This window comes from Sebastes umbrosus, chromosome 1, assembly GCF_015220745.1.
Source record: "Sebastes umbrosus isolate fSebUmb1 chromosome 1, fSebUmb1.pri, whole genome shotgun sequence".
NCBI classification, from domain to species: Eukaryota; Metazoa; Chordata; class Actinopteri; order Perciformes; family Sebastidae; genus Sebastes; species Sebastes umbrosus.
Genome location: NC_051269.1, coordinates 39,040,808 through 39,060,844, shown reverse-complemented (window position 1 = coordinate 39,060,844; position 20,037 = coordinate 39,040,808). Strand labels below are relative to the sequence as shown.

General features: G+C 38.2%; 2 protein-coding genes across 2 annotated transcripts; one reads left to right on the top strand and one right to left on the bottom strand.

Moving 5' to 3' along the window:
- Positions 1–813: 813 nt before the first annotated feature.
- gpr27 (G protein-coupled receptor 27) lies at positions 814–2,781 on the bottom strand. Its single transcript, XM_037796164.1, has 2 exons — positions 2,653–2,781; positions 814–2,166 (listed from the first exon to the last, which is right to left on the bottom strand). The coding sequence occupies exon 2, from the start codon at positions 2,107–2,109 to the stop codon at positions 955–957; it is 1,155 nt and encodes a 384-aa protein (XP_037652092.1). The 5' UTR covers positions 2,110–2,166; positions 2,653–2,781; the 3' UTR covers positions 814–954.
- A 4,960-nt stretch (positions 2,782–7,741) lies between these two features.
- On the top strand, positions 7,742–17,448 carry LOC119495802 (eukaryotic translation initiation factor 4E type 3-like). Its single transcript, XM_037782615.1, has 7 exons — positions 7,742–8,100; positions 12,110–12,182; positions 13,679–13,773; positions 14,243–14,303; positions 14,392–14,458; positions 14,599–14,754; positions 15,758–17,448. The coding sequence occupies exons 1-7, from the start codon at positions 7,913–7,915 to the stop codon at positions 15,802–15,804; spliced, it is 687 nt and encodes a 228-aa protein (XP_037638543.1). The 5' UTR covers positions 7,742–7,912; the 3' UTR covers positions 15,805–17,448.
- Positions 17,449–20,037: the final 2,589 nt, after the last annotated feature.

The following is a 20,037-nucleotide window of genomic DNA, read 5'->3' as shown; positions in this document are numbered from 1 at the left end:
TTTGTGTTTCAGTCATCAGTTCTGCAAAAAAGGCAAACGACCTCAAGTGGGTTAGAATTTCAAAATATACAAACAGATAGCCAAAGTGACATTCATGTAGTGGACCAGTAGGGCATAAAAATGTCTCCAAAGGTGGGACATAACATAACTGTCATACAGACTATACCCATTTGGAATTAAGGGGAGACACCCGGGCAAAAAAGTTTTTCATGCCCATGGTCAATTTTGAGTTTTTGGGCTATTTTGCTTCCATAACACGTCTTCTTTTATACCCTGGGGTGTCTCCCCTACAGAGGGTAAATTAAAAGGTGGAAAAGGTGATCATTTTTTATGGAAAAGCATCACATATCACTTAACAATGTGCCTCATATAACTTTAATTATTCTGATGAGCCAAAATATAGTATGAATTTACATCATATTCAAGTTTTTGTCAGATTAAAATAGTGCGTAAATCTTTGCCACAAATAATAAAAATGTGGATAAACTGAACTGAAGTGGGTTCACCCTCCACAACATCCCAGTCTGTGTACATTCTGAAACAAGGTGTAATGTGTCTTTGGCAGTATATATACATATATATATATATGTATGTATGTATGTATGTGTGTGTGTGTGTGTATCTATATCTATATATGTATGTATGTGTGTATGTATGTGTGTGTGTTTGTATATGTATGTTTATCTATATCTATATATGTATGTATGTATGTGTGTGTGTGTGTGTATCTATATCTATATATGTATGTATGTGTGTATGTATGTGTGTGTGTTTGTATATGTATGTTTATCTATATCTATATATGTATGTATGTATGTGTGTGTATGTGTTAGTGTATGTATGTATGTATGTATGTATATTGGCTCCATAGGTGTCTGTGTTCCCAGGCAGCTGGGTGTATATATGTATATATATATGAATATATATATACATATATATATGTATGCTATATGTTCAGATGACACAGTATGGCTCCATAGGTGTTTGAGTTCCCAGGCAGCAGCTTTGATTTGTAAAACAGGCTCTGAGTCTGATCCGGAGCTCCTTGTTGACCAGGAGGCTGATGATGGGGTTCGCTCCGGCCTGGGCGAAGCTCATCCACACCGCGGCGCTCAGGTAGAGCTGCGGCACCGGATCTCCGCGCACGAATATCCTCAGGTAGCAGGCGACTATATACGGAGCCCAGAGGACGAGGAAGCTCAGCGTGATCAGGTAGAACATCTTCCCGATGCGTTTCTCCATCTTGAACTCGTCCAGCACCAGCAGCCTCTTACTGTTGTTCGGATGCGACGTCGCCTGCTGCCGGATTCCCACCAGCGTCGGCGGCGTCGGTCCGCGGCCGAACCCGGCGATCCAGTTCGCGGCGGCCTGTCCGGTGGCTCCGGGGCCGTGGAAGGTCCAGTTCTGGCTGATGGCCGGAACCAACTGAGCCGGCTTCATCTTTCTATGATCGTAAACAAAACACAGTATCTTGATGTACACAACATGAGTGATCCCTACAATCACAGCCAGCATCAGCATGAAGCCCAGCGTGTCGTTCTGCCGCTTCACGTAGCGGTGCTCGAACACGCACTGCTCTTCTTCGCGGACGAACTTGTACGTGCCCACGTCGAACACCGGCGGAGTCGCCATGGCAACGGAGAGCGTCCACACCACGCAGATCACTGCGCCGCACGTACACGGGTTGTTGTTGACGCGCTTGTAGTAGAAGCGGTGGTGTGCGATGGCCATGTAGCGGGTGACGCTGACGCAGAAGAGCAGGAAGGCGACGTGGAAGCAGAAGAGAACCGACAGGAAGGCGATGATCTTGCAGCAGAGCGTATCGTACGGCCACCTGGAGGAGCTGATCGATGCCATGACGAAGGGGAAGCAGACGGCGGAGCGCACCACATCCGCCATGCACAGGTCCAGGAGGAAGAAGTAGGGCGCCTTGTGCAGCGAGCTGTCCTTCAGCAGCAGCAGAGACAGCAATGCGTTGCCCAGCAGACTGACGCTCATGATGAGACCCAGAGAGGCCAGCTTCACCGCAGAGTTCGCCGACGCGTCGCTCTGTAAAGACGCGCTGCTGCCGCTGCTGCTGCTCTCTGCAAACGCACTGGTGTTCAGCATCTGTGCAGCCGAAGTGGCACGTCTCTCCACATCAACTCATCGATGAGCAGTAGTATTCTGTCGAGGAGTGAAAGAAAAAATCAACACGATCCTCTATAACAGCCCCTTTAACATATAAAACACCTTCTCACACAAAAATATATCTTATACTGTATATACTGTATATGTTCTTAATGTATATGTTCTTAATATGCCCTTGTACAAAGTATTTCTTCTTTATAATTGCAATGTAAATGTAATTGTAATGTAAATGTAATACAAAGTTCATTTTTGTCCCCCCATTTGTCTTTAAATAGTTATTTTTTAATGCAGATTTTAGTGCTTTTAGTGTTTGTGAATTTTATTTTGTCTCTATTTGTGTCTGTGTCTGCAACTTTGTGTTCTTGCTGCTGACCGTATTGGCCAGGTCTCCCTTGGAAAAGAGGTTCTTAATCTCAATGGGATTAACCTGGTTAAATAAAGGTTAAATAAAAAATAAAAAAATAAATATAACTTATTATTTTAATGGAGCTTCCCAGCAAAAAGTATTTCACACGTTTGTACCTGTACAACCGGCGTGACAATAAACATCTTGAATCTTGAATCTTGAATAAAACAAACACTTCAGGAATAAATTCCACTCATCTGTTCATCATCATCCAGACGCACTGAGATCCATCACCAAAAAAAAAAGCATCTAATATTTCTTATTTTTCTTCTTCTTGTCCTTCATCTCACATAATAAAGCATCCCTGTCTGTTGTTGTTGTTGTCCCAATCTGTGCAGAATAGTTATTTAATATATTTATATATATATGTTATATTTGGTGCATTTAAGAGAGATGACAAGCAGCTTGAAAACAGCTTTGCATTCTGAAAAAACTAAATAAAAGGTTATGTTTTCCTGAAAAGCACTGCCTATAACTACAATATGCCTTTTCAGAATCAATTCATCGAGGAGCAGGTAGTATCCTGTCGAAGAGTAAAAGGAGAAAATCAACTCGATCCTCTATAACAGCCCCTTTAACATATATAATAAACACTTCCACTCATCCGTTCAACATCCTGCGTTCCTCACCAAAAATAAACAAAATCGAATATTTCTTCTTTTTCTTCTTCTTGTCCTTCATCTCACAAGTGTCCGGTACATAACAAAGCATCCCTGTCTGTTGTTGTTGTCCCAGTCTGTGCTGAATAGAGCTCTATATCAGCTCTATAAACCATCTTCCGTTCAGCAGACGAGCGACTCACTAAACACATCTCAGTTTCCCACCGATGTTCGGAGCTCTCCAGTTCGTCTGGAGGAATAAAAAAGCAGACAGTGTTTGTGCGCAATTACGCATCCGCAGCCTCATCAGCTGCAGCTACAAATAAGAGCCTTAGAAAAGCAAACATGTTTGTAAAAAAGCCGAGTGGGAGATGAGTAAGCTCGGAGAGGTGATAGGAGCGCCTGTATGGGTCCATCCATCGCTTGGTCTCTCAGCAGCAGCAGCAGCAGCAGCAGCGTCTACACTGTAAAAAAAAATGAAAGAAAATGTCTGTTAAAAAACGGGAAAATACTGTCCGTTAATTAACATAAATAAACTGTAAAAAAAAAAGTAATTATCTTTATATAATTAGCCTTTATTACTGTAATTTTACAAGAAATATTCTACTTTTAACATATATTTATTGTTAGAATAGTCATACACCGTAAATCTAAGACCGTTAACATATAAATCCCAAATGAAACATGTCATTTTACGTTGCAAAAGCCAACATTTCCATTAACTCTCAAAGTTTTGCAAAGAAAAATCCGTATTTTTATAAGAAATATTTTTAGAATTCCATGAAATCCTTTTCTTCTAACATAAATTAATTGTTAAAATAGAGTCATAAACCTCTAAAAAGCAGAATAATTATCTTTAAAAATGATCAAGAAAAGCTTAAATACAGATAATTACGATTGTGATTAAACAAAATACTGTAAATCTAAGACCATTTGCATATAAATCACAAATGAAACATGTAATTTTTACATTTTTTTTCTGTCATTTTGAAATACAGACAAAAAATGTAAAATTTCTTGAAAAAAACTGTAAAAACAAAAGAAGAAGTTTTTTTTACAGTGTAGTCTATGCGACGCACGTCCGCTTGCATGTATAGTGAGCAGCAGGCCTGGGATCAGCCAGGAGGCTCAACTGCAGGTCTATAGTGCAATCTATAGGAAGACTGTCTCCATGCATGCACAGATGCAAATGTTGACAGATTGGACAGGGTTTGTCCTCTGATATTGCACAATATTTGATGTGCAGGTTATGAAAAATAACATTTCAGGAAAATATAGAAATTAGGATAATTATATTAGGCAAGGCAAGGCAGCTTTATTTGTATAGCACATTTCAGCAACAGGGCAATTCAAAGTGCTTTACATAAACATTCAAGAACACTGCAACAAAGTGCAAAAGAACATTAAAACATAATTAAAACAGTTATAAAAACATTAAAGATTAGAAAATAAAACCAAGCTAAAAAATAAAAGCTAGGATTTAAGCTTAAATAGAATATAGCACCCAAGAGTCAAAGCTCTAGTGCATTATAAGATCATTATCTGGTTTAATAAAAGGCAGCAGCAGCAAACAGGAAAGTTTTAAACTTTGTTTTAAAAGAACTCAGAGTTGGAGTTGGTCCTGCAGGTTTCTGGGAGCTTGTTCCAGATATTTGGTGCATAAAAACTGAACGCTGCTTCTGCATGTATAGTTCTGACTCTGGGGACACTAAGCAGACCTGATCCAGATGACCTGAGAGGTCTGGATGGTTGAGAACATAGCAGAAGATCAGAAATATTACATCTTAAGCAGTATTAGAAGCACACTTAATTGTCCATAACTGTAACTCATGCCTATGTATTATGGCTTTTTCATGAGGCCAAATAACAATAAGATTACACACTTATAATAAATAAATAGGGCTGACGATCGATTCAAATATTTAATCAAAATGTACCTTAAAGGGAGATTTGTCAAGTATTTAATACGCTTATCAACTTTGGAGTGGACAAATATGCTGCTTTATGCAAATGTATGTATATATTTATTATTGGAAATCAATTAAAAACACAAAACAATTACAAATATAGTCCAGAAACCCTCACAGGTACTGCATTTAGCATAAAAAAATGCTCAAATCATAACAAACTGCAGCCCAACAGGCAACAACAGCTGTCAGTGTGTCAGTGTGCTGACTTGACTATGACTTGCCCCAAAATTGCATGTGATTATCATAAAGTGGGCATGTCTGTAAAGGGGAGACTCGTGGGTAACCATAGAACCCATTTACATTCACACATCTTGAGGTCAGAGGTCAAGGGACCCCTTTGAAAATGGCCATGCCAGTTTTTCCTCGCCAAAATTTAGCGTTAAGTCTGGAGCGTTATTTAGCGCTCTTTGCGGCAAGCTAGTATGACATGGTACTCTCAGTCCTGTTGTTTTGAATGCACACATGCTACACTGAGAAATTGACAGACAGTAATTACAAGGTGCATAACCCATTTATTACAATGTTTCATGTCTGCACATAACATGTGGTTATCTTCTGCTAGAAGTCAACCACTACGCCACTTATAAGCTCTCCAAAAGTCAACACACACACACACACAGCTACAATTTATTTATAATGAATGGAATCACACAGCTATATATAGCAGATGTGAGAGACTGAATGATGACACAGTTAGAGCTAACAGTGTGGGTTCAAATAAGGTAAATGGCTGCATAATACATTTGGTATCTTGGAAGATATCTGCAGAGGAAAAGTGGGTCTGACAAATAATATGTTATATTTATTCATATATATGTTATATTTGGTGCGTTTAAGAGAGATGACAAGCAGCTTGAAAACAGCTGAAGAGAACATTTGCATTCTGAAAAACACTCAGGGAAAATAAAAGGTTGTTTTCCTTAAAAGCACTGCCTAACTACAATATGCCTTTTCAGGATAAAGACAACCCACCATCAAACAATCTAGAATATGTTATATTAATAATAAAATCTTGCTCTCAGCTGAACTTGTGTACTTTGAACTACATTTTCCATCATGTGACAAGGCTACACCTGCTGCTGCAGTGATTCACCAGCACCCCCTGCAGCCAGCTCCAAGGAGCATCAGCAGCACATAATATGGAAATCAGGCATGTTAGTCCTCAATGCTGCCATTCATTAGCCTTGTCCACATTGGTCAGGTCATGCTCAGCCCAAGTCTGACGCTTTGTTACACTTTCCATCCCAAGCCTGGCCAGGTTTGCATATATGACCCTGTTACCACGCTGGAGCCCGATGGGATAATGAAAAAGGGATGTTCAGGCAGATAATAAATGCCAGTAACAACACTGGATCAAATTGTTCCGACTATCAAATGGGCAGTTGTAGGCTCGAGTTGGTTAAGTATAGCATTGAGGTTACACACATATGTTGGGGTCTTGTGGTGTAACAGTGTTGATGGTTAAAATTGCCAATAATAAGTTAATTTCCTACTTGTGAAAACATGATTTTGTACAGAAATGGTTGTGCTTGGGTATTGTATTAGAGGTGGTATAGTTTAACAATTGGCTTGGTGCAGTTATGTAACTTACAATAGGAATCTAGCTGGGTGGTTAACAGCTGAGATTTAGATTGCTGGAGCTTTGAAACCTCACATCTTGCTTGTTTGAGTAAATACCCAAAGAACAACAGTCTTGTTGGGACTTACAAAGTAGCCTACTTTCACTAAAAGTGCCCTAAAACAGGCAACAAGGGGCTTGAGACTGAAGATGGTGTAATAAGATGATGCGTCACTCCATGAAAATACAGAGTTGAATTAAATTAAATTAAAAAAACAAATAAAATGAAATACTACTACTACTACCACTAATAATAATAATAATAAAAATAAAAATAAAGAAAATAATAATTAAATAAAATGAAATTGAAATTTTACAAAATAAATAAAATAATTATAAATAGATCAAATTAAATGTTAACATTAAAAGTGCTAAATTTGTAAAAAATGGAAATGAATAACTGTTTTTTTGTTTACATTTTCATTTTTATCTATCATTGTTGTAGGTCTATGGTACGACGGTATGACGGATTATTAGGGCCACATTGAGGAAAAAAAATAAATCAGAGATTTCGAGAATAAAGTCATAATATTATGAGAATAAAGTCATAGGTTTACGAGAAAAAAGTCGAAGTATTATGAGAATAAAGTCATAATATTATAAAATAGTAATTTTACGTGTTATTTTCTTTTTTTCTTGTAAAGTTATGACTTTATCTCGTAACATTACGACTTTTTTTCTCGTAATATTACGACTTTATTCTGGAAATCTCAGATGTTTTTCCCTCAATGTGTCCCTAATACTCCATATTACATTGTCTCTTTGGCCCTCACTGCATTAGACTTATATACTATATACTTAGACTATAAACTGCGTTACCTTCATCACAATGATCAAATGTTTTGCGGCTCCAGACAGAATTGTTTTATTTTGTTTTTGCCTAAAATGGCTCTTTTGATAGTAAAGGTTGCTGACCCCTGAGCTACATGATGGAGAGAGACTGCTGCCTGGAGATTTGTGATTCAGATCAAGTACCCGAAAAAACAGTCAGAGTGAGGTGTCTCTCTTTGTTGCTGCTCTCTGCTGGGATGAACCAACTGCGTCGTTTCTCACCCAGCAGTGACGTCACCAGTCGGTAGGCGCAGAAGCGGTAGTCTCTGCTCGGTATCTGGAGATAAAGGGTGCTTTTTATTGCACAGATTCACACAGCAGATATATAAACAGGTTAGCTTCATTGTGCCTGCTTATAATGTCGGTTCCTGCAGGACAGACAGATGTTCAGATGGACAGAGGAGCTCTGATGAGCGACCAGACTGTTTCCTCTGAAAAAGACATTGACATCGACGAGAAAGAGTTGGAGAAGATCACAAAGAAACAGCGAGAAGAAGAGACGACCACGCTGCCTCTGCATTCACCTTGGACCTTCTGGCTGGACAGGTAATATTCAGCCTGTGTGTGTTGAGTTTATAGTCCAGGTATGAGCAAAGAAAAAAACAATATGAGTCCAAGGCCACATCTTTCTAGGCCTCCAGGAGCAAATACAGCAGGAGAGAGTTTAACTCATGAGTCTTTACTATGCTGTTAGAAAGTTCACATGTTCACAGGTATGTTGTTACCTGAGCTAATGCAACATGCGCAACACCGTGTTTCTTTACTAGTCAAACATGTAATTGAAGCTACTTTAGCTGTTTCCTAGTGATGGGAAGTCCGGCTCTTTTTAGTGAGCCGGATCATTTGGCTCAGCTCACCAAGAAGAGAAGAGCCGGTTCTTTCGGCTCCCAAACGGTTCTTCGTTTTCTGCCTTTTTATAATTCAGCCAAATTTAGCTTTAGCTGTTTTTGATTTTTGATTAGTATGTTTGCGCATATATCACCTAAAGCAGGGGTGCACACACTTTTTCAGCATGCGAGCTACTTATAAAATGACAAAGTCAAAATGATCTACCTACTATAAAAATGCAAAACATATATTTATTTATAAATATATTGAGTATTCTTTATATGTACAATATATGTTGGTGTACCTTGCATAACTGCATGAACCCATATTGTACAATATAACTCTGTACATTTTTTGTCATTACCTTACTCTGATGACTTGCACTGAATGGAATCAGCCAGGGATGCGTAGTCCGGACAGTAGCTGCTGATAGCCAGCCTCAAGCACACTTCCAAATGATCATCAGTCAAGGTGGAACGGTATTTGGACTTAATAATCTTCATGTGGGAAAAAGCTGACTCGCATAAATAAGTGGAGCCGAATAATGCAGTCAAGGAGGTAGCACATTTCCTCATGTTGAGGTACTTTTCCTCTGTGAGGAAGTTCCAGAACTGTCCATGAGCCCTGGACTTAAGCTGAATGTCAGCTTGTAGTGTCAAAATCTCATCCTCCACTCCAGATGAGTTCAGGTGAAACAGTGTTGCAATTTTTGATGCGAGTGAATCAGCCTCAGCATCTTCCTGAAAAGGGTAGCACGTGAATGTAGCGACTGGCTCCAGTAAAGCAAAGTCTTGAAAGCGTCTGTCAAACTCTGACAGACAGTTCTCAATCTGCTCTGATAAGCTGACGTCTATATTTTAATTTTTTTTAATTTTTTTTTTTTTTTTTTAATGCCATGCGATCTACCCACACTACCTTTGCGATCGACCGGTAGATCGCGATCGACGTATTGGGCACCCCTGACCTAAAGGGACTGTTTGTAAGATTCAGAAATGCTTGTTAACAGTGACACCTGTGGCTGTTAAGTCAACGAAAGTCAGCGTCGGGCTCGCGCTGGCTCGCTCTAAATAGACATGAACGAGCATCGCTCAAAACAGTGAGGCGACACACGTCAGCTAAAAGCACAATATCACTCTATATTTCACCTGCTTGGAAGTAATGTTAGCTGACCAGACGAAGGTCTCTCCATGAATCAATGCTGATCCTAGTGTTGGCTTTTCCTGCTTCAGCGAGACACTGGGAGGGAGGCTGAAGCAGGAAGAGAAACGTTATCGTCTCCGACCGCAGCAGGGAGACACCAGAGTTTTGGTCGGAGACGATAACGTTTCTCTCTGCAGAGCCCCGTCACTTCAAAAGACACGGAAAACCGATGTTGGTCTGGAGGAGCTGCAGCAGTTATTTCTGCACAAACGTCCACTGTATATTTACTAGATATTCTCTGAGCTACGAAGTCTCCTGCAGTGTGTAGTGTGCGCGCATGAAGGTGAGGTGGAGCCAGAACGAGCGCGGTGTGTGAGTGAAGGAAGGCAGGCACAGGAGCAGAGTACAGCAGAGACTCCGGCCCTGGAGACGAAAGCTTCGGTCTCCCCCACGTACTACGACCGCTGCCAACACTGTTTTGCAAGATGGGCTTCACTAGATAGAACCAAGAGGTTTTAGTGCTTCCGTGTAGTTTGTGTTGGAGTTTGATGGTACGTGTCCACGGGGAGTCTGAACAGCGTAGCCTCACGCAAGCGTGCATATGCGAGCGCGCCTGGGAAACCGACCTGGTAGATTTATACGTGTATAAAGTTAGTCCCTTTTGAATTATTCAATATAATTATACTAAACCCTATAATTTCCTGGATACCATAATTTTTCATGCTGCTTCGTTTTCGACTGTCACTCATCTTGTCTGCTATTTCCGCACCACACTCCTCTCTCTCTTTTTCTTCTCCTCTGGAGTGCCCGTGGCGCGGAGAAGATCGTCCTATCATTCTGCCTTGAATTAATTAAAGAAAAAAAACAGCTCTCGGACGGGAGCCGGCTCCCATCGTTAACTTAAAAGAGCCGGCTCTTTGAGCCAGCTCGTTCGCGACCGACACATCACTACTGTTTCCCAGCAGGGGGGCCTGAAAAGGGTTAGGGTCTAAAAAAGTAGCACAGCTAAATAAAACAGAGTCCATCTTTTTCTAGTAGCCAAATACTAGTATACTGTAGGTAAGTTAACACCGTAGCTAATGTTAGCCACCGTTGCTACGGATACGGTCTTATCAAAATAAGAGTCCTTGATGCAAAGTGTCTACTAGTCTTTCCGTCTCTTTTTTTATGAGATCATGGGATTGTTGCATTTGTTTATTGTTATAACCTTCCGCCTTGGGGGCAAAGGTTTCCAAAGGTTGGATGACACTGAGGTTATTATCTTTTGTTTACTCAATGTGATGACTTGAAAGAAGGAAATATTAATGAATAAACTCCTGAAACCTGAGTCCCCAGTCCACAGACCCATTAAGTCTGAAAGAATTATAGCCAATTATCTATTTAAAGTTAATCAGAAACTATTATGACAAAAAAATCAAGTAGAGCTGCAATGATTAATCAGTTAGCTGTCGACTATTTTGATAATCGAATAATCGGTTTGAGTAATTTCTATAGAAAAAAAACGAAAAATTCTCTGATTCCAGCGTCTTAAATGTGAATATTTTCTGGTTTCTTTACTCCTCTACGACAGATAACTGAATATCTTTGAGTTGTGGACAAAACAAGACATTTGAGGTCACTGATCAACATTTTCTGACATTTCATACACAACAACTAATCGATTAATCAAGAAAATAATCAACAGATTAATTGACGAAGCAAATAATCGTTAACTGTCTATTATCAAATAAATATGTTGTATTCCCTGTTTCTAGCCTTTCAAGTGAGAAGATTTTATTCTTTTCTGTGTTTTATATGATTTTAAACTTGGGATAGACAGACATTTTTTGCTATTTTAACGGTACAATATATGTCACGATATAACATGTTTTATGGTAGTTCAATAAATGAATAGTCTATATGAAATAACTACATGGTAAAACCTATTTTTGTGTACTCCTGTGTGAATTAAATACTTAAAATAATAAAACAAAAAATATATTTTCTCATTTAATTAAGAACTTTAATGCAAAATGAACATAAAAAAAATGGAAAAATTAATAAATATTTCCAGCTATACACTGACTATGTTTACATGTATGCACACAAATACGGAGTAATCCGATTTAGACAATAGTTGGATTTAACTGAGTTTGATCACATTTTCTGAAAAATTTGAGTTAGTATGTGCTTATTATCAATTTAGATGCTAAAATTGTGTATCACAATATTTTGATATATGATTTCACCACGATACGATTCCATTAAAAGACGATAAATCATCATATTGAATTATCACCCAGCCCTACATCATAATCCGGTACATTTGGCACTGCTGTTGGGGCTATTTTATCAAAAACTAGATTGGAATAGTAATTATTATCCCGTAAAAGTCGTTGTTGGTTTAATCCCTGTATGCATCTATATAGACATGAAAATAGGCTCCTTGAAGATGAAGTGATTTTTTACTAAACCTCTCTTTAATGTAGAAAAACTCTCTTCTAAAGCTCGTCAACTCTCATTAAGCAGCACAGTCAGCTTGTGTCTTCCCTTGTTCCATCAGTTTATCACTACTGTGGGCTAAAACACTTCTCTCTTGTTCTCCCAGGTCATTACCAGGCACGACAGCTGCACAATGTGAATCCAATCTGAAGAAGATCTACACCGTGCAAAGTGTTCAGGTGAGATTTGGTCGTGGGCTTAAAGAGCTTTCATCATCTTAAGAGCAAATAGATCAAGTGCATGACTTGGCCACGAGTCAAATTTGCTAAAGAAGAGCTTCCTTGATTCAAGGGAGGAAATACATCGTTGATTTGCACTTTAAGCTACAGTAGGTGGAGAAACAATGGAACCATTTCATCCTGAAAGATGATCATGGAGTGCATCAGCTTTTCCTAGTGATATTTAAACTGAATTGTAACTATTGTTGCTGCAAATGTGTAAAGTTCTTGATGATTAACATGTTGTCGTGTGGCAAAAGTGTCAGTATCCTCTGATCTGTGTGTTTACTATACACTCTATGTTGCAGTGCATGCGTTACATGTGTATGTTGTTAAGGGGAAGTCAGTGTATTGTTGTCATGGGGACTTTCAGCAGGTAAACTATTGTAAGCATCAGGTTTGTCCCAACACAGAATTGAAGCCTGCTATCTGTTAATTCATTGACATTTTGATATAAAGATGGATATTACACAACAGCCAAATCTAAGTTAGTAATATTTTTTGGCGAAGGTTTTTAAGTTTTGCTTACATGTAAAACTGAAATGAAACAGGCTTCTAGTTTCAGTTTGAATAAGCGGAGTTCCAGTAAGTCAGACTCTTATCTTATCGTGTTCGTTGTACTGATTGGGACAATAAAACTAAAATCCAAAGCTTTCCACAGGAAGTCACGTGAGAACAATGATGGATGTTTATTGTTCTAGGGAAGCTTTCCGTATCCAAAACCTGGATAATATATGAACAAGAAAAGTGTGATATAACCGGGCTTATGTTTGATTTGATTAAAAAACAAACAACTTGTAAAATGCTTTTGCTTTTAGCATGTTGGCTATTTTTGGGTTTGGCTTTACTGGCATTGTCAGTACTACAGTATTCATCTGCAGGGGTGTCAAATTCATTTCAGTTCATGGGCCACATGCAGCCATTTGATCTCAAGCGGGTTCAACCAGTAAAACCATCGCACAATAACCTATAAATAACAATGTGTCCCTTTCTTTTAGAGTAAAGAAGTACAAGTATATTCTGAAAACGTTAATGAACAATCCATTTACTAAACCGATGATGAACAGCCTGAGATTTCTTAAGAAAAAACAAGTGCAGTTTAAACAGTATGTCTCAGTTATTCCACATTCAGTCAGTCTACTCACCGTCATTACATGTGCATTATAATGTATAATTCACAGTGGATCTACAAAGTCTGTACTGATCTGAACAACAATACTTCTTTATGATTCAAACAACTTTTCGAGATATACAAATTCTTTTAGATAGAAGACAGAAGTTCTTTTGTACTGGAGATGCAGATTGACAATGTTTTGCACAATATCCAATGTCTTTAAATATGATGAAAAAATGATGATCACAATAAGTATTCCTTGTTGTTTCACAACAGTAACTTTGTTATGGAGCTTTAAGAAAGGAAATCAACTCGTTTCAACATGTTGTTTTTCTGGTTACAGACGTTCTGGAGTGTATACAACAACATCCCTCCAGCCACAGCCCTGCCTCTGAGATGTAGCTATCACTTAATGCGTGGAGAACGGAGGCCACTGTGGTCAGTCTATTATTATTATTGTAAATATTATGATTATATTCCTTTACACCATTATGAGCAGACTAACTAGCTCAGGCAGTAACTGGCATGTAATGTAATAACTTGTTAAATGTCCAGTTGCATTGGACATACAAGAAAAACTATTACAACAGAACACCCACTCAACTTTAAAGGGATATAAAATATATTTAAGTATGTCATAAAAGCTTGAATAGTTACATTGTTTTATTTTGTAATCATTACATCGTCATTATTATTATTATAAGACCATCAGTTAAACACGTTGCATGCTAATTTGTAATACATACATTTAAAGTTTCTGATGGGTATTTTTGTATTCTGATAACATTTTACATTATCCAACATTTAGCTATATGTCTCTTTAATTCATTTGAAGTAAGTGTTTAATGTAAAACTGGTAACTTGGTTAGGATTGTATCAATTAAAAAAAAATGTTTTATACCAACAGGGAAGAAGAAAGCAACGCAAAAGGAGGAGTATGGAAGATGAAAATACCAAAAGAAAGCACTGTAGGTGTTCTGCTTCGTTTAGCTACTTTCCACATAATATTATAAATACCTGAATTATTAATTAGCTCCTCTGTTGTTCTTGCTTCAGTCTGCAGTTTGGAAAGAATTGTTACTTGCTACTATCGGAGAGCAGTTTGCAGATTACTGTGCCTCAGGTGAGCTACTATAAATCCATTACATGATATTTTAGGTTAGTGTTTTTAGAAGAAATATGCTTTTTTTTTCTCCTGTTAAAGAAGTTGCATCATTGAGTTTTTATTTACTGTCTGGTTTGTCTCCTGTGTTTTTTATCCAGACGATGAGGTTGTTGGCGTCAGTGTTAGCGTTCGGGATCGGGAAGATGTTGTACAAGTCTGGAATAGCGATGCTTCTCTTGCTAACGAAGCGACTATCTTGAAGAGAGTCTATGAGCTCCTCCCGCACATGACTTTTAAAGCTGTTTTTTATAAGTGTAAGTATGCATATTTTTTTCCACTTACATGTATTGTACCTGTTGGATTTATAAATGGAAATCAGGGATGTTGCTCGGTACGCGTCCTACATCTCTAATGCATTAACATCTGAAAGGACGGCAGCTATAATGCCTTAGAAGTATGACGCTATATACGTAGAAAAAATACATGGTTGGATAACTGTATAGGAATGGCCGTAATGTTCAATGTTTAATCTTCACGCTGCTTCAGTGAAGCAATAGCAGCATCTCCAGGAAGGTCAAGTTCGTTAAATTTTGGTGGTTCAATGTCCACGATTTGACGAAAATTCATACGGTCTCCTTTTTTCGGTAGTGATATATTATAGCTAAAAAACTGAAATTAATTTGTTCTTTTTATCAGCTTTTTTTGCCCAGTCAATATTGTTTCAGTTTAGTTTTAAATGATTTGACGTTTTTATTTAGTTTAGTTTTCTAAAAATATTTATCACTGCAGGAAACACGGGTTTCTAACATTACAATTTGTCATGAACACAAATTTTATTGGGGACCCATTCAAATGACCACCTGTGGGTCCCGGAGACTCACTACATTGAAAACCAACATCTCTGGGAAGTGAGCTTAAGCTCCACAGATGTCAGAAACTATCAAGAGTCAAGTCAGACTGTAGAAAAAAAAAGAATGTATCTGTACTGCAGATTGAAGTATGCACATTTCAAAGACATAGTTCCAACCAGAGCATGCAAACATACCAATCGATGATTAAAGGAGTGTACATGGCTGTAGGCTAATCAGGGCTTTAATGCCCCCCATATGCCCTCATACCTGCTCCACATAACACATCCACATAGTCTAGTCTTGTCAATACAGGTACATGATTATAATGAGCTGCAATGTAAAGTCGTGAGTTTAAACTGGTGCATAAGCAGAAAGTCCTACTGTAGTCTCATGCATGTAAAGGGATGTTTGAATGCCTAACAGAAGGGTTTTTTATACTCACCATGAATCACTTTGACTTTTTCAGCTCACATGGAACATCATGCCTTTGAAGGAGGACGCTCAAGACATTAAATGATTGTAATGCACTTTTTTTTTTTTTTTTTTTTAACCTGAACTCTGTACCTGCCTTTACGTACTGAAAAGGCACTGTCCACGACCTAATCAAGGATATTGTTTTGCATTCAACAAGGAAATTGTTATCAATATATTTTTATAACTTTTAATGACTGATGCCTTGTTTTGATGTGGGTCCTATAAAAAGCTCTGAACTCTTCAGAGAATGTAAATCCAGCATAAATCTCATCATCTGGAGTTCATTAGTTCATGTTGGATTTACACTTCCTCCTATACTGAACTGCACTGTCACGGTCCCGTTCTCTGCACGGCCCAACGGACCTCCACAATTTATCCCTGGTATAGAGGTAGCAGCTACATAATTAGTGTGTTTTACTGTTTTGATATGTGAGATATCTCTATTCATTTCATGTTTTAATTAAGTCAGCTTAGTTGGTGCCAAAGCACTTTTCTGCCATTTAAGAAGTTTGGTGTTTTTATTCAGCTGGAGTTTGTCCACTCCTGAGGATGGAGTGAATGTCCCGTTTGGTTTCTTGAAACTTCACCAACTGTACATCAAATTTAGAATCAGGGTAACACTTGGAAATATTGCACATGACTACCTATTCCAATCACAGTGTCCCTCAGTTATAGAGCCATCATAGGGAATCAGAACGTATCCCAGCGTAGATATATGGCCCCAAGAACCTTAGCTTTAGTTAAACCCATCCTGAAAGGTGCCTCTTTAAATGTTCTCCGCCACATTTGACATTTCTTTTAATACATGTGTTGAAAGTAGACCCTCTGCTCTCCCAAATGGGGTCAGGGACTGTTTAGCGTATTACTCTGAAGAGATACTGCACATTTTTGTGCTCAACTAGTGTTGCTCCGTAGTACTTGTCTGTACTTGTTTCCCCTACTGGTATGTATCTAGTTTGCTTAACTGGACGGTGTCCTTATAACCAGAGAAGAATGCAGCATTGTTTGCTCTGAAGGAAGTAATCATGAGTTCATGCTATTCACATATTTAGCATGATGTGTACAATATGTCAAATTTCATCGTTTAAGGTGCTCTATTCGTTATCCAGAGCATTAATATAGCAGCAAACAACTATTAGCTATGTAAAGATATAGAGGAGTAATGTCTACCTGAGCAGAGATTGAAGTTACTCTCCCTCTGTTAGCGCGGAGCCGATAGAAATGCTCCCAATCTCCCAATCTCCCATTTAGCACCTTTCAGAAAAAGTCAAATGTGACAGATGTAGCGAGTTTCAATAGTCACTGAGTCAATTTATACTGCTGCTTCAAGGACAAGTACACTTAAACCAGAAGTTACACTGACCTCACCTATTTGAGAATGTCCATAATGATAAATAGCATCATTGTTAATAGAGAAAACAGAAAAGCATATTTTTATACTAGCTCCCTTTTACAAATCTGGGACGTCATCGCCCAGATCGAGTTACTAACACAGTTCTACTGTTACTGCAGTGTAGGCTCCAGTATCTGAAAGCTTCTGGTATTATTGTACGTCACACCACTTTTATAGTTCAACTTTGGACTGGTTGATGCGTTAGTCACAAGGGGGACAATATTTCCTTTGTAAACATGATTTTTGCAGTGACATGGACAAAGTTAATAAAATGGAAATGGAAAATGCAACTATCATCATGTGTGTTTCTTCTGTCACAGTACAAACAAAAACAAATAGGAAAGGACAGTCATTCTGGCGTGGGGTCTGTGTGTGTTAATACCTCAGTGTTTCAGCATATTTCACTTATGCCAATCTATAAATTGCTGATTCATCACATTTAATTGTACCAGTTGCACAATATACTCTTACTGGTATGTCTGCTAAAGATGTGAAATCCCTTCCTAAATAAATCTAGTAAAGGTCAGGAAAGCAGTGAGTAGCACTGGCTCTGGAATTAAAGTAAGACCATTGTTTGACCACCCGATTCGACTGTTATCAGACCATTAAAATATGCGCTGTCGGTCGATAAGCACCATAAATGTGGGTCATTAGGGGCCTAATACACATACTACATTGTTAAAGTGAAAGCGAAACTTAAACTAAAACTGAATGAAACGTCACGTTTTGAACACAAACAAAAATGCTTCTTTAGGTTTAGGCAATAAAACTACAACTTCTTTAAGTTTAGGCAACTAAACTACAACTTAATTTCTTTAGGTTTAGGCAAGCATCGGATTTTGGCTTAAAATAACTACGTTTCAAAAGTGAAACTTGTCGATCCTGAGTACAAAGACAACTACATGTTGTTGGTTTCTCATGAGATCCAAACCTCGGTCTCCTGATGTGAATACCCTGTGTTTCACCCCCGACCTCCACCCTATATGGAGTTTCACGCCTGACTTCTGCTTCTGCTCCTGTCATAAATACTACGGTCGCTAGAGGTCGCTGTCGTCTTCTTTTTCTACCTTCTTTCGGTGATCTACCATGTGAATAGGTCATAAAACCTACTAGTGGATGTAGTAGACCCCTATTGCCCCACATCTGTGGTGCTAATAGCGACCGATAACGCCTATTTAATGGCCTGATAATAGTCTAATCGGCTGGTTTGAGCATGTTTCTGAATTTACAGTTAATACAAGATTGATAACCTCATGTTTTCATTTATGAAACCACTTTTTGGCCTCATTGTGTTAATCTGCCTTTTTTTACAGCATACATTTTGATTTGTCATAGTAGAAAAAGAACAGGTGTTTCTAATAACATTAACGATGGCTCCATCGTATTGAAGTGTCCCAGTAAACCATGACAGTGTGACAGTGAGCCAGCATGACTCTAAAACTGAAACAGTCAAATGGATTTAAGCCAACCTTGATTTTTATTTTTTACACCTGTACCATGTCAAAAAATGTATTCAGTGAAAATTATTAAAATTTGGCCACATGGGGGCAGCGCATCAAGCTGGAAACACAACATTGACATTATCTCCTTAAAAAGTTAGAAATTGAAATGGTCCTACAGGACCTATTTTCTCTTTCACCCCAAAGAAATGATGTATATTTGCAACATGCATTATTATCAGAATAGGTAAATGGAATTACACCTACTGAACTGTTGTTGAGTATGGTGTCCACTACAATGGACAGATGTTTAAGTTAGTGAAAAATGTAATGTAAAAAAAAAAAGTTTATTTGTTGTGAAGTTATAAACTTAAAAAAAATATTTATTTGTGATTTAATGATATAGAGTTAAATTAAATAATGAAAAAACATGTTCACACCATTAAAACATTTTCATATTTGGCTCACAAATTTGACGAAAATAAACTTGGTGAAATCCTTTAATCTTAAAATTCTCCTTATAATGCTTTATCTTATAAAAAGTAAGGTTTTTTTTATTTACTTATTTATTTAAATGAAAAAAAATGCCATGCCACATCAACCACTTACAACTGCAGAATGGTGGACGAGGTATCATCTACTCTAGTTTCTGATAGTTCTTTCCTGGTCATTATCTGTACAGCCTTCCTCCCTTTCATTACACGCTGAATGCTGCAGCCCCGAGCAGCAAAGGGGGGAAAACACCGTATGAAAGCCATCCTTCCCCCTTTGGAAATCAAGAGGAGCTCCTATTCATTTGCTTAATTACCTAATTAACAGAAAGCTAATTACTTTGTTGTGTGCACGCGTATGTGTGGAGAGGCCGTTACGTAACTGATAGTGATCCTCAATTAATTTGTAACTACACTCCATCCAGTCAGGGCCTTAATCCGCACAACACATCACCAGCGCGACACCAACATAACACGATAGTAAATCCAGACCCGGACACGAGGCTGCTGGGCTCCGCTGAGCTCACACATCCAGTATTGACATGCAGATCGGGCCACTGAAGAATTAGACAGATCATGTGTTAGATTGTCTTCATAAAGCTGTACATACATTAGAGTTTCTCTCATTAATTACACCAGACAATCATGTTTACAACCTTTTGAAAATAAAAGCTGCAGTAATCCTATGAAAGACTGGCTCAGTATACAAATCATAGCAAATCCTGTTAGGAATATAATGGGAGTGATGTTATAGCATATAAGAGATAAAATGTCATGAAATAGAAGAATGTCTGAGTAAAACAGACACGTTAAAAAGCCATAAGAATATTTCAGCAGTTGTTTTCCCTCAGGGGGGTCAAAAGGTCAAATCTTTCATCTATGTTTTTAAAAATCATAGATTTAAACTATGAAGTTCTGGCTCAGGCTGTAGGTGTGTTTCCTGCTGAAG